Below are 13,902 nucleotides of genomic sequence, written 5' to 3' on the forward strand. Positions count from 1 at the left end.
GCGCTTTCAATACGCCGAAAGTTTATACCTACATACACACTTAAGCATCTGCATAAAGCTAACTTTAACTCATTAATTGTATTTTTCGTACATTTTTTCCTTTTGCACGTGCTTATCGCCTTTTTTTATGCATATTTTTCTTTTGCTCTGGCTCTGTTGCTCATAATAGCGGTAGTCTATAAAGTTCATTTGTACCATTGACTCCGCTCCCAAACCGGTTTAGGCAACGCTTGCCGCCAAGATTTTTGCTTCAATTTTCTGCTAAAACTCATTGACGGCGGCCTGTTGGCCAGTGGAGCTTATAAATCAGTGCCTGCATACATGTACATGCATGTGTATGTGTGTGTGCGTACATCACATCGGCATATGTATAATGGCTTTTTTATTATTTACAACTTTGCCAGCGAACTACGAACTGCGAAAACACTTACTTAGCAGACATAATGCATTCACTCAAGCTGCAGCGCCTTCAATTGTTCGACCGTCCGTCCGTATGGTCCATATGTTATAAGCCGCGTTCGTCATCAATGCCATACCCATTGTATTTACAAGTATTTTGTTGCCTGTTCTACCCAAGTGTCTCCCCTCGCTCTGCAACACCTTGTGGTAACGTAGCATCTAGCATTCGGAAACTTACGTCCTTACTTACTTACATACTTACAAACGGATGCATTTAGTTGCTTACTTACAAACTTACGAGCTTACGTACTTACTTATGTGCTTATGTGAATAACTTGTGTTTTGCCACTTTTTGCACTTTAATCTGCAATCTTCTTTGCAGCAGCAAATTCTACGGCATTTTCTGCGAATGCCAACACTATTCACACACACACACACTCATACACGTCCGACTACACATATTGCTTCGTCAGCCACTATTGCCCACACAATTGTTTTGTATCACTTTATATCATACATTTTATCTTTATTTAAAAAACATGTCCACTTTTGTCTTACACAATACACACACAAACACACATATATTGTACAAATACCTATATGTATACAGATTTTTAATGTTTTCTTATTTGTTCTTTTCTCTCTCTCTCTCTCTCATTTTTTAGCGTGCTCTATGGCAATAAAATAAAGGATTTGCCCTCAGGCGTATTTAAAGGACTTACATCACTGCAACTTCTCCTGTTGAATGCCAATGAAATCTCCTGTATACGCAAGGATGCCTTTCGCGATCTGCACAGCCTCAGCCTGCTGTCGCTTTACGATAACAACATTCAATCGCTGGCTAATGGCACCTTCGATGCGATGAAGAGCATACAAACATTGTAAGTGCAATCACACCCCACCACCACCTTAATATAACGGCCCGCAAATCACCTCATCGCTCCTCACCTTACGTCACATGCCATTCATGCCATGCATACATGCAAACACATGAGAATATAAATAAATACATATGCACGTATGTATGTGTGTGAACGCGTATATCAAATGCACTGTTGGTAAATAGAAAACAAAAACAAGAAAATATATTAACTTTGATTGTACCGAGGCTAGAATACCCTACAAAACAAGAACTTGATTTTGTACAGTCAGTTAGTATGACAGCTATATGCTATAGTGATTCGATCTGAACAATTTTTTCGGAGATTGTACCTTTTCCCCGAAAAGTAATCTGTGCCGAATTTCGTGAAGATAATTCGTCAAATAAAAAAGTTTTCCACACAAGAACTTTCTTTTGATAGATCTGTTTGTTAGACAGCTATAATCGTTAATGGTCCGATCCGAAATATATTTATAGCGCTGCCTTGTGAAATAATCCATATAAAATTTCGTGAAGATATCTCGTCAAATAAAAAAGTTTTCCATACAAGGACTTAATCGAGAGAGTGTGTTAAAAAAAAAGAATGTGTGAAAAATTTCAGTTCGATATCTCAAAAACTGAGAGACCAGAGGCCTTGGTATTCGACTAATTCACTAACCGGATTAAACTGATAGGGCATTAATAGTAATAGTATTATTCGGTTAATATTCATACGAACGGTTACAAACCGGTTATTCGAACAAACGGTTTTCTGGTTATTCGAATAATTTTAGGAGCGCTAATACAGACAAACAGACGTTTATGAGCTGAGCCACGCTGCTCATCTCTGGCGTCTCTGCCATTTCCTTCTAAGTTTTATAAAACTTCGTGGCAAACTTAATATACACTGTTTAGGGTATAACAACAACATAAAAGTTGTCAGCTTGGTACACTTAATAATAAAATGCACTGTAGGCGCAAGAGTTCATCATATGTGTTTGTATGTGTGTTCTGTGTGCATGTGGCATTTAACTCGTATATAGCGCTTGTTCTGTCGCAGGAACAAAGGACATGACACCTAGGGCATTTAAACAATATGTCCGCAACAGTGTTGTCTACACACACACTCACACACATGCACATACGCCACCATCAAATAGCTGTAAAAATGCGGCAAGCATGAAGAAAGTGCCAAAGACGCAGCACAGCGCGGCACATTTAGGCGTCGTTGTTTTGTTGCTCAAGTCCGCCCAAGTGAGCAGTTTATCTGCTGGCTGACTTTACATTGAAGTGTGCTTATTTCTTTAATACTGGCATCTGCCCGCAGAGTTGGCCTGTTGACGCAATGCAACAGTTAGATTTCTAAGTGGTTTTTGTTCTCAGAAGCGGTAAAAGACACAAAAACAAATAGCAAAAAAAAATTAGCTAATGCGAGCAAAATGTCTCAATACAATGGATTCATGCCGCTTTTATGGTGGTTGCGCATGTTGCGGTGGAAGGTTTTGAATTTTTCAGTTAAAATACGAATTATATTGTTTCTATTTTTGAATTGAAATACTAGGTAAAAGTGCATAAAATAAAATAAAAAGTCTTAAAGGATTGTCTTCGTCAACGGCAATTAGCTAATCTTACGATGAAAATAAATATTGATGTACTTTTATGGTTTTCAAAATCCGTTTAATCTATTTAAAATCGATTAAAACATATTTCGCTATAGTTTTGAAAATCCCATATTTCGTAAGTCTGCTGGTTAATTCTTTTGCAATGGAGCTGGAAATTCAATTAGCGATTAACCGACTGATCTTCCCTTCAAAAAACACTATTTTGAGACAGACAGATTAAAAAGACCGCTTAAGGGGTTACATGGGTTTCACGGCTTCACAAAAAAATACTTTTTTAGTGGCTTATTTCATTTTTTCTCTAATACATGGTCCTAAATTCTCAAGTTGATCCCCGTAATAGTTTTGTATATGCAGCTTTGAAAAGTCGCACGCTCAAGGTCAGCTATATAATCACTTAAAACTTTAAACGAGTTTTTCTCGAAACTGTGTTTTCAAAGTTGGTTGTCAAGTTTGCTGGCGAACTACTCAACCGGTCTTAATTAAATTTTACACAGGTCTTTGAGTTTTGAATATTTTCCTTTGAAAAATCTTTATCAAATATGTATCTTCGGAATAATAAAATATTTGATTAAAATATTTAATTTTTTATATGAAAAAGAAATACCGAAAATAGGGCGTTTTTTGCTCGACGAAACCCATGTAACCCCTTAAACCGCTTCTCTATAAACTCATATACATATGAGATTGAGAGCACTACAAACTCAACCTCTAAATTCGATATCAATGAATTGAATTAGGGACTGGGAATTTTAAACCTAAAATCGTTTCACAGCTCTTAAATATCAGCTTGTGTTAAGGCGAGAATGTGTGAATTTTGGCTATCAAACTCACCATCGAGAGGAAATACATTTGACGATCGGTGTTCTACTGATATTCTCAAACATAATACTATGTGTTTAAGTTGCTTACATTTATTCAAAGAGCGCTTAATATATATACAATCTATCTCGAGGTTTTTGTATTATACATATTTACCATCTCTCCGGTCCCTAATAACGATCGTTATTCCTGTAATATTCGAAGATATCACGATCAGTTCCCTCATCTATTTAAGATTGCAACTTCACTATGAACCTACTATGCTTAAGTTAACTTTTATCGCATTTCATACTTTCTTAAATCAGATCTTTAACATTAGGCGTAACACACCCAGTAATTCTGTGCGATCTCAGCAATCATAAATAGCAATTAGAACCCACTAGACCAATATACTAGATCTTCACCGATTTATTAAGTTTAGTCATCGCTGCGAACCGCTCAGTACTGCTGGATTTGCTGATTCCGTACTTATGGGACAAATAAAATAAAACCGGACCTGAACTGGGCTCCATCTCTTTTTCAACCAATATCAAGATCAATAGAACAATTTTTTAATAAAAACTTACTATAAAATTCAAAATAGTTGGGTCCGTCTATTTATTATATAACAGCAAGTTTTCACCATAAATAGGAGACGATGCTCGGACAAGTCTCAAGCAGTGGTGTAAACCGTGAATATTATACTCTGATTGATTTCTAGAGAATGCTCAAGATGAGTTCGTAAATCTAAAGCACCATCATATTTTTCAGTGTCGGTTCCCAAAGTTTTTGCAAATCTCTGAGGTGTTTCCAATAAATCTTTTGCATTAAGTCTTAGTAGCACTTAAATATTAAATTAAAACACTAATTTTAAAAAAGTTCCAACATTATCGAAATTATCACTGAGCTTGATTAGTACTAATTTCAATTATGGTGGAACTTTATAAAAATTCAAATTGTAAATATATAGTTTATGGCTCGAATTATTCTAAAACTCTTCACTCATTGAGGTACGACTGATGTATTGATATGCTTGAGTTCATAAAGGGTGTTAACTTTGAACTTTGAAAGCTTTTCGAAACTGATTACAGTGCGCTAAAACCCCTATCACACCGTGCAGAGCTAAAAATGAGCTTTTGAGGTTATGTTGTTCGATAACTATTATCTTTACTAAATAATAATTAATTTTCGATGTACTTTTTCTGCACAACACATAAAATTATAGTGTCAACGAAATATTTCACGTTGAATGCAAAAACATTACGGTACTTTTTTCAACATTCATGAGCCCGCAAGAAAAGCGAAGGTTAACTCAAAAGTTTTCTATGTAAGCCTAAGACAACTTGCATTAGCCTTTCGCTATGTACACTTGTGCTTTTATATTTGAATGCTCACTTGCCAGTGTACTCGTATGTATGTGTGCGGTTGTAGGCTTTCATGTATGACACCTACGTATACTTGTAAATTCTTTTGAAAATTAATTCCTTTCTGTTTTTTGTTAACAACTAAGATCTGCTTATTCATAGTATTTACATAAGTATTTGCTTTTTATATTTTCATATTACTTAAAAACTAAATGCGAACAAAAAAAAAAAAATGAAAAATAAAAAATACCAAAGGCATCTGGCAAAGAATCCCTTCATTTGTGACTGCAATCTTCGCTGGCTGGCTGATTACTTGCACAAAAACCCCATCGAGACAAGTGGCGCACGCTGCGAGGCCCCAAAGCGCATGCATCGGAGACGCATTGAGTCATTGCGTGAGGAGAAATTCAAATGTGAGTACATACATACATACATACATACATACTCGTACTTATATGAACATACTAAATATAAGGGTTATGCATGCTGAAATATGTTTGTAAAAAAGCGTGAGTTGCAAAAAGTTAAGATGTGCATATGTTTGACGCGGTGTCGCTGCTCTAGGCATAAAGTATTAAGGCAAAAACTAAAAAAAAAATTGCGTGATATTAAAAACAAAAAAATTGAACACGTCCTTACAGAAGTCAAAGACGATTTATGTATTCCATTCGTTAGCACATGCTGGCCGTTGTAGATATGTATGAAAGCAGCACTTCAATCAGAAAATAAAAAATCCGGGTATTTTTTAACGATTTCAACTTTTTTCTTACACATTTTTAAATTTTATATTAATAATATTTCGTAAAAAGGTAGACGAAGCGCATTTAATTTAAGTGGTTATATGCACTTATAAATTTAAAAAAATCGAAGTTTTTATTCTTATATGTATATCGAATGTACATACCTATATTTGAAAATATTCGCCGAATATTTTTAATTGATCTGGCAAATAGTTTCAGAGATATGAGCGTATTTGCAAGAATTTTTTTAAAAACGCTGTTTTCAGCGTCGGTGAAGAAAAGTTCTCCATTCGTCCCGGTTTGGCCGGGATTGTCCGAAGTTAAGCGTCCGACCATCCCGGGCTTAGAAATTAAAAGAAAAAGAATGGATTGTGTTGCTCCCGGATTTTGCCGGAACAAATATGCCACCTAAGGCTAGACCGATCGACTTGAAATTTACACACGAACTTCTTAGATATATTTTTCAGGTATAGGCCGAAGGTATATAATTTTTGATAATAATTTCAATCTTTTAGCCAGCCACTCTGAAGTGTAAATTTTTGAACAAAAAACAACTTGTTTCTTGGGAAGCCGTCATTTTGTCGAAAATCAAAATTATGACTAGTCATTTAGTCATTACCTGTATTTATCTATTGTAGTTATATTTTTGTTTGTTTTTGTACTTGAGATAATTTTAAGTAGAAAATCTTCTTCACCGCGAGACACATTATTTCGAGGGTTCTTCTGGAGATCGGCTAAGGGATTAAGGGAATCCAAAATTTTTCAAAATGAATAACTGATAATTAAAATACATTAAATTCTATAAATGTACATTATAGATATATTAAATAATAACACTCTAAAAAAAATTACGAAAAACTCGTTTTTTCTTATTTGTAAGTGTATATAACGCTTTTATTGCCAATATTGTTTTTTATCTATTTATTTCTTATTGTTAATAATCGTTATTTTTATTGATTTTTATTCTTTTTTATGTTTTTGTTTTGTAATTTTCATTAAAAACAAGCAAAATAATTCTTTTGTATATGCAAAAAACCTAAATTTCTTCTTTATAAACCTTTCTCCTCCTACCTACCTCCTGCCTCTCATCAATTATTTAGACGCAAAATTAGCTGTATAATTATTATTAAAATAAATATTTTAAATAGTAATTATTACTACGAATAAAGAAAAAAAAACTGCTTCAAAAACGCAGTTTCTGTACCACAAACACATTGACGCCTAAAAGCATGCTTCACACACGTCGACTGTGATTATCATTAAAATTACCATATGCACAATAACAAATACATAAGCTGTACTTTCGCTCACACACACAAAAACAACCATAGATTTTTTAATTAACACATCTATTTCATTTTACCGTGTTTTTTTTATTCGCAGGCTCTTGGGACGATATGCGTATTAAATTGTCGAGCGAATGTCGCGCAGATGTCGATTGCCCGGCAATGTGTCAGTGTGATGGCACTTCAATTGATTGTTCAGGTCGTGGCCTCAAAGAAATTCCGCGCGATATACCGCTACACACCACCGAACTGTAAATACGAATCATTCTCAACTCTTTTCCTGTTATTTTGTTATTGCTATTTCTGTTATGGTTGTTGATTATTTCCAAATATGCAATTGCAATGATTTATTTGACCTAAAAAGTTGCCTGCTTTCAATTCATTTCATTAATTTTTCAAATTTTTTTCTTGCTTTCGTTTTTTTGTTGCTTACTCTCTCGCAGTCTTTTGAACGACAATGAACTGGGGCGCATCAAATCCGATGGTCTCTTTGGACGTCTGCCACATCTGGTTAAACTCGATTTGCGACGCAATCATATAACCGGCATTGAACCGAATGCTTTTGAGGGTGCCAATCGTATACAGGAATTGGTTTTGGCCGAAAATAAAATACGTGAGATTTCGAATAAAATGTTTTTGGGTTTGCATCAGTTGAAGACGCTGTAAGTACATGCCATATATAGAATTTTTCTCGTTTTCTTTATACACTTTTTTGTGACAATTGATTTTAGTTTTTATTGTTGTTCTTGCATTCCATAATATAATATTAAAAATAACTCTATTACGATCAACTGACACTAAGTAATTAAAGCTTAAAATAACATTTTTTGTGGAGTCTGTGATGATGAAACTTCCTATCGGCTCTGGGCCATGGTCTTGAAATGGACTAAGGCACCACCAAAATACAGACTTCACAATGACTCTTTGAACGGTATGGACCAGCTTCAGTTTCGTAGAGACCAAGTAATTTATGCAGTCGCACTTTTCTTGATTACGCGCAACTTTTTCAGTACTTGTGTGATTATTATTTTTTGACCTACTAGCCCACATAACCTCAAAATATTTACCAGATTTTTTGTTTACTTCAAAAATATTTCGCAAGTGAAATTTTTCTCTGTCAAACTTGCCTAATAAATATTGCTCTGAAACAAATAGAGCATTTCGGCCAGACAAGCTTAAATGTATGTTTGTTTTTGTTGCAATAATCTGTAATAAATGATTATGCTGCCACTTTAAATCAATTGCACACACAGTTACAAGCCTAAGTTTTATTTTGTATGCAACTGACGTTTCATTAATCGTTTTAGGAATCTTTACAACAATCAAATCTCTTGTGTGATGCCCGGTTCTTTTGAATTCCTGTCATCGCTCACCTCACTGTAAGTACCAACATACAATACATATCCACACATATACATACAATAATTATTTACATGCATTACAAGCATTAATTAGATAAATTACGGAAAATTCTCTTTGCATCAAAATTATGTTATGGACCATACATCCTGCAAACACACACACACATATATATATATATATATAATATATACATATATGCGTAAATATATAGTAAACAGCAAGCAGCTGAAGAAGCAGCTAATTCATCTGACACTAGAGTGTTTAGTACATAAAGTAGTAGCGTTACCATATGCATTTGTATATATGTATGTTTGTGTGCGTTGCTGCAAGTTGCATTTATTTATTGACTCCAGTGCGCAGTGTGATTTGAAAAAGTCTTACATGTGCATATATATGTACGAGTATATGAGTTTGAGTAGTTCATAGATATTTATATATACTAAATGTGTAATTAATTGCTTCTTCATTGTATAAATTGAGTAAATTGCGTACGGAGAAGTTTTTATCAAAGAAATGGGGTTAATGGGTTTGATTGTTATGGGCTGAACTTCACAGCAGTAGCGCGGTTGCGTATATACTACCGGGTGTAAGCGCTTACATGCTGACATCTACGCACATAACATATGTATGTATGTAGTTGCTAGTATGTAAATGTGAGAACATGCAACTTGTAAATACCGAAATTTCGGGATTGTCGATGCTCACCACGAATTTCCTTTAAAAGTCGAAATTTGAATTAAGCAAATTTGCAGTTAATAATCCCTGGATTGAATGACGATAATCGCAGATTTTTGAGAGTCTAAAAAAAATTTGAAAATTCAAAAGAATATTTATTAAAATTATTTCACTAATATTTTTAATTTTAATATTCATAAAATTTTGTTTTTGATCGGTCAGTTTGTATGGCAGCTATATGCTATAGTGGTACGATATCGGCGGTTCCGACAAATGTGCAGCTTCTTGAGGAGAAAAGGGCGTATGCAAAATTTCAGATCGATATCGCAAAAAGTGAAGGTCTAGTGCGCGTATATACAAACGAAAAGACGGACGGACATGGCTAAATCAAGGCAGTTTCTCACGCTGATCATTTATACATAATTAAACTTAAAGATAACAAAATATTAAAAAAAGGCATATTAAAAATTAAAAAAAAATTTAATTTTTTAAATTATTAGTTTCCAAAATAATCGGTTTCGTATAGGTATAAAAAAAACTCTCGGGATCCCGTAGCTCACTACGCAATTACTCAATAACTTGAGCACTTACATCTCTCTGTCTATATGTACATAGGCATGCATAATTCAGTTTCACTGTTTACTCGAATAAAATTGGAAACAACGCGCCGCTAGTAAAGTGCGTTGGAAGCGTAAAAGTACAAGTAATTTAATTGAACTCCAATTTATGGTCGCCATAGACAGCTTTGCAGACCGAGCAATGTGCGATGCGGTGTTTCAAATAATTGCCTGTGTGCTTGAGGAGTTGAATACAATACATTAGCAGATGGATATGGTCACACGCACACTGCTGCAAGCATGCGGGGCGGTCGGACCTGCTGTGATAACGACAAACAGACGAGCGCTGATGTTGCCACCTTGCTTACATACAATTGCACATATGTGCAGTATTATTGGCATGTCCAGACTCCTCAGGCTGTCGTCGCCGCTGTTTTTGTTGTTGTATGCTGTTGCTGCTGCTGTGTTCGACTTGCAATATGTTGCTATTGCCAAGCATCCCTTTGTAGCTTTGTCGAATGATTTAAGTGCCAACGCCGCAATGAGCAACATGTCCACGCACACAGTTCAAAGTATGTGGTAGCAAGTGCAGGTTCATGCGTGAATATGTAAGGGCGCACAGTAATATTAAGCATAAAATTTCACTGTGCGTGTGTATATTTTTATATCCTGAAGAGGGTATATTAAGTTTGCCACGAAGTTTGTAACACCCACATGTAAACGTAGGAGCCCCTATATAGTATATATGCACATATGTACAATATAATTTATCAGCGTGACGAGCTGAGTTGATTTAGTCCTGTCCATATGTATATACACTAATTAGTGCCTCAGTTTTTGTGATATCGATTTGAAAATTTGCACACGTCCTTTTCTCCCCAAGAAGCTGCTCATATGTCGTAACAGCCGATATCGTATTACTATAGCATATAGCTGCCGTACAAACGATCAATCAAAATCAAGTTCTTGTATGGAAAACTTTTTTATTTGTCAGGATATCTTCACGTAAGCTTGCATAGAATATTTTCCAGCGCAGCGCTACAATCTGCAAACATGTTGTTCAGATCGGTAAATTATAGCATATAGCTGTCATACAAACTGACCGTACAAGCTCAAGTCCATGTATGAAAAACTATTTTTTTATTTCACAATATATGTTAACGAAATTTGGCACAGCTGCGCTATAATCTCCGAACATATTGTTCAGATCGGACCACTATAACACATAGCTGTCATACAAACTGATCTATCCAAATTAAGATAAAGAGCTTTTTATACCTTTTTATGCTATGTTATAAAGAAAAAGCACCTAAAAAGGGTATTATAGCTTCGGTGCTGGCGAATTTAATGTGTTTTTTTTTTTTTTTTTTTTGAATTTGTAGGTCGTAGCGCGTATGTATGTAAGTTGGTCTGCAAGTAAGCACATGAAACACTTGAAACACAGAATCACCCTAATTTGATGTGCACAATAAGACTACGCAACTGCACAGATATGTACATATGTATGTATATACTGACACACTGCACATATCTACGTACCTTGAACATGCATATGTATTTGTGTATGCAAGCCACTATAAAAGTTTTTCACATTTGTTAAATGATTGAATAAAGCCACTCATAGTTTTATTGTTAGCACATTTTACATACCTACCGACCTACATGCACATACATGCATATGTAAATATATATATATGCATATATTTTTTCTTATATAAGTGCGCCTGTAAGTAGGGATTTTGAGGGTCTCTTATAAAAAAAAAAATACCACCAAGTGGAAAGGGGTATGTTGCTGTCAATTGTCTATAAAGAGACACCTGCGCAATAGTGGCGATGCTTTCGTGTTGTTTTTATTGTTGCGTCACTGTGGTGAATGCAAAGTGACTCACAAAAATGTGTTTCCAAGTTTTTGGTAGCCATATTATAAAAAAAACAAATTGATGGCAAATGACGCAGTAGAATAAAATGAATGTTGAATAAATAAGAAAAGTGTGCAACAAGTTACGTTTTTTCAGTTAGATCAATTTTTTTCGAGTAAGCCCACTTTCACACACAAGTCACATTTAGTTTATTTTTTAAGTTTTTGGAGACTAAGAGTAACGGAAAATTCACTGAGACCGGCATTTTCAATGATTTTTCTAACATTGTCTCGTTTTCTGCGTCTCTTGGTTTTCTATTGCCCAAGAAAAAATGGATCGTCAGTATATTGCTAATGTACGTAGTGACGTCAGTTTTCAAGCTCTGCTTAGACAAATATTTCAAAGCTCATGCCAGCGAAGTTAGACAATCCAAGCGAACTCCAAACATATGTTTGTTTACGTTCTGATGATGCTAATTATATCCTGTGCATACCATATACTTGTATATCGAGGCTTCCAAAATCTTAAAAAGCTTTTTTCAACTTTATTGATTTTAGAATGTACTGAGAATTTTTTGGTGTCAATTTATTGAAGTCAACTTCAAAATCTTTTTTAAAGATTAATCTAGTTTTAGAACAATAATCATATATTACGTAGGGTGAAAACTTGAAAGCTTACAGAAGATTATTTTAGTTTTAAAATAATAATAAGATATTAACGACGGTGAAAGCTCTGTTAAAGTGGAAATACATATTACCACGATCCAGCTAATTTAGGGTCATAAGATGCAAGTTATTGATTGTTGATGAAATTTAATCTTAAATATTGTACATATTATTATTGACAGATCGGTTATTGGTGAGGATCGATACATAACTCTACTTATGAGTCTACTCATAAAATTTCATACAAAAGAAAATTTATTATAAATTTTTTTAAAATAACAACTAAATTGAAGCGTTTAGTCAGAAATGGACATAGATCTTATGCATTTCTAGTAATTTAATAAAATATTAAACTTTATATAAAGAAAAAGAGATTTCGATCGATTTTCTAGCAGTATTTTTTGCAGATATCAACTCATAGTCATAATTTATGCATTCCTTTTATTTTATACATATTTTATTGTACATTTCTTACAAATTTTCAACTAGATTAAACTTTACTTCCATAATTTTCATAATCGAGGCCTAAAATAGTTATTGGCATACTTTTATGAGCTACTGTAGCCAAAAAAGTAATAAGAAACGAGAAAAAGCCAACACTATGCCAACTAACCCACACACTTATGTATATGCGAAAATACCAATAACATGAAAGTACTAAAAACCGCTATGACAATTCATTTCCAACACTTGACTTTTTTTTTGCAATACTTTCCCCCATATTTGCATTACCACATCACTATGCAAACTCATCACTATACCGCACACATACAATACATACACATATACAATATAAACGTGGACCGATATCTATAAGCCCACATTTCAATTTACACTTTACACTTCTTCTACTTTCATACTTTCCTCGCACAGCAACTTGGCTGCCAATCCATTCAATTGCAACTGTCATTTGGCCTGGTTTTCCGAGTGGCTACGAAAGAAGGGTCTGGTTGGCGGTGCGGCACGTTGTGCTGCCCCCTCGAAAGTACGTGATATGCAAATTAAGGATCTGCCACATAACGAGTTCAAATGCACATCCGACAACAATGAAGGCTGTTTGGGTGATGGCTATTGTCCGCCCGCCTGCACTTGCACCGGCACCGTTGTACGCTGTTCGCGTAATCAATTAAAAGAGATACCACGTGGCATACCGGCGGAAACGTCCGAGTTATATCTGGAATCGAATGAAATAACAATGATACATTTGGATCGGATACGACATTTGAAGGCATTGACGAGATTGTAAGTAGACAGTTGTAGAGAGGAATGAAAATGAATGTTGCTGGCGGAAACATGAGAAATGCCGTAGCATAGTACTTTTGAAAATTTATGTTGCAAATTTGATCCTTTTTTATTTTTCTGCTCTTTTTTCCTTAACAGAGATTTGAGTAACAATCAAATCACGTTCCTTTCTAATTACACCTTCGCCAACCTGACGAATCTGTCGACGCTGTAAGTATACTCGTACATGAACATTTTTTCAAACTATTTTGAATGGATTTTTTGAGATGCAAAAGACAGTTGGCTGTCTGCTGAAATTGAATGCAGAATACTAATATCTTAATATACAGGATCCATAACCAAATCAGACTGTAGCAAAATTGCTGATATTTCTCAAAGAGATAGTATCAAATAGACTTAATGAAATTATGGAATTAATATAAACTGTAGACATTGGTTTTTGAATTCCCTAAATTTTCTTAAACACCAATACTC

At 34.6% G+C, this 13,902-nt stretch overlaps 1 protein-coding gene across 1 annotated transcript in view; it reads left to right on the top strand.

Annotated features, from left to right (window-relative positions):
* sli (slit guidance ligand) overlaps positions 1-13,902 on the top strand; it is a 44,471-nt gene that overhangs the window by 18,981 nt on the left and 11,588 nt on the right. Inside the window, 7 exon segments of the mRNA XM_070107737.1 lie at positions 1,065-1,280; positions 5,298-5,455; positions 7,166-7,319; positions 7,512-7,730; positions 8,376-8,447; positions 13,060-13,428; positions 13,567-13,638. Coding sequence (XP_069963838.1) covers positions 1,065-1,280; positions 5,298-5,455; positions 7,166-7,319; positions 7,512-7,730; positions 8,376-8,447; positions 13,060-13,428; positions 13,567-13,638 — 1,260 coding nt within the window.

The sequence above is a fragment of the Bactrocera oleae genome, chromosome 4 (genome assembly GCF_042242935.1).
Source record: "Bactrocera oleae isolate idBacOlea1 chromosome 4, idBacOlea1, whole genome shotgun sequence".
NCBI lineage: Eukaryota > Metazoa > Arthropoda > Insecta > Diptera > Tephritidae > Bactrocera > Bactrocera oleae.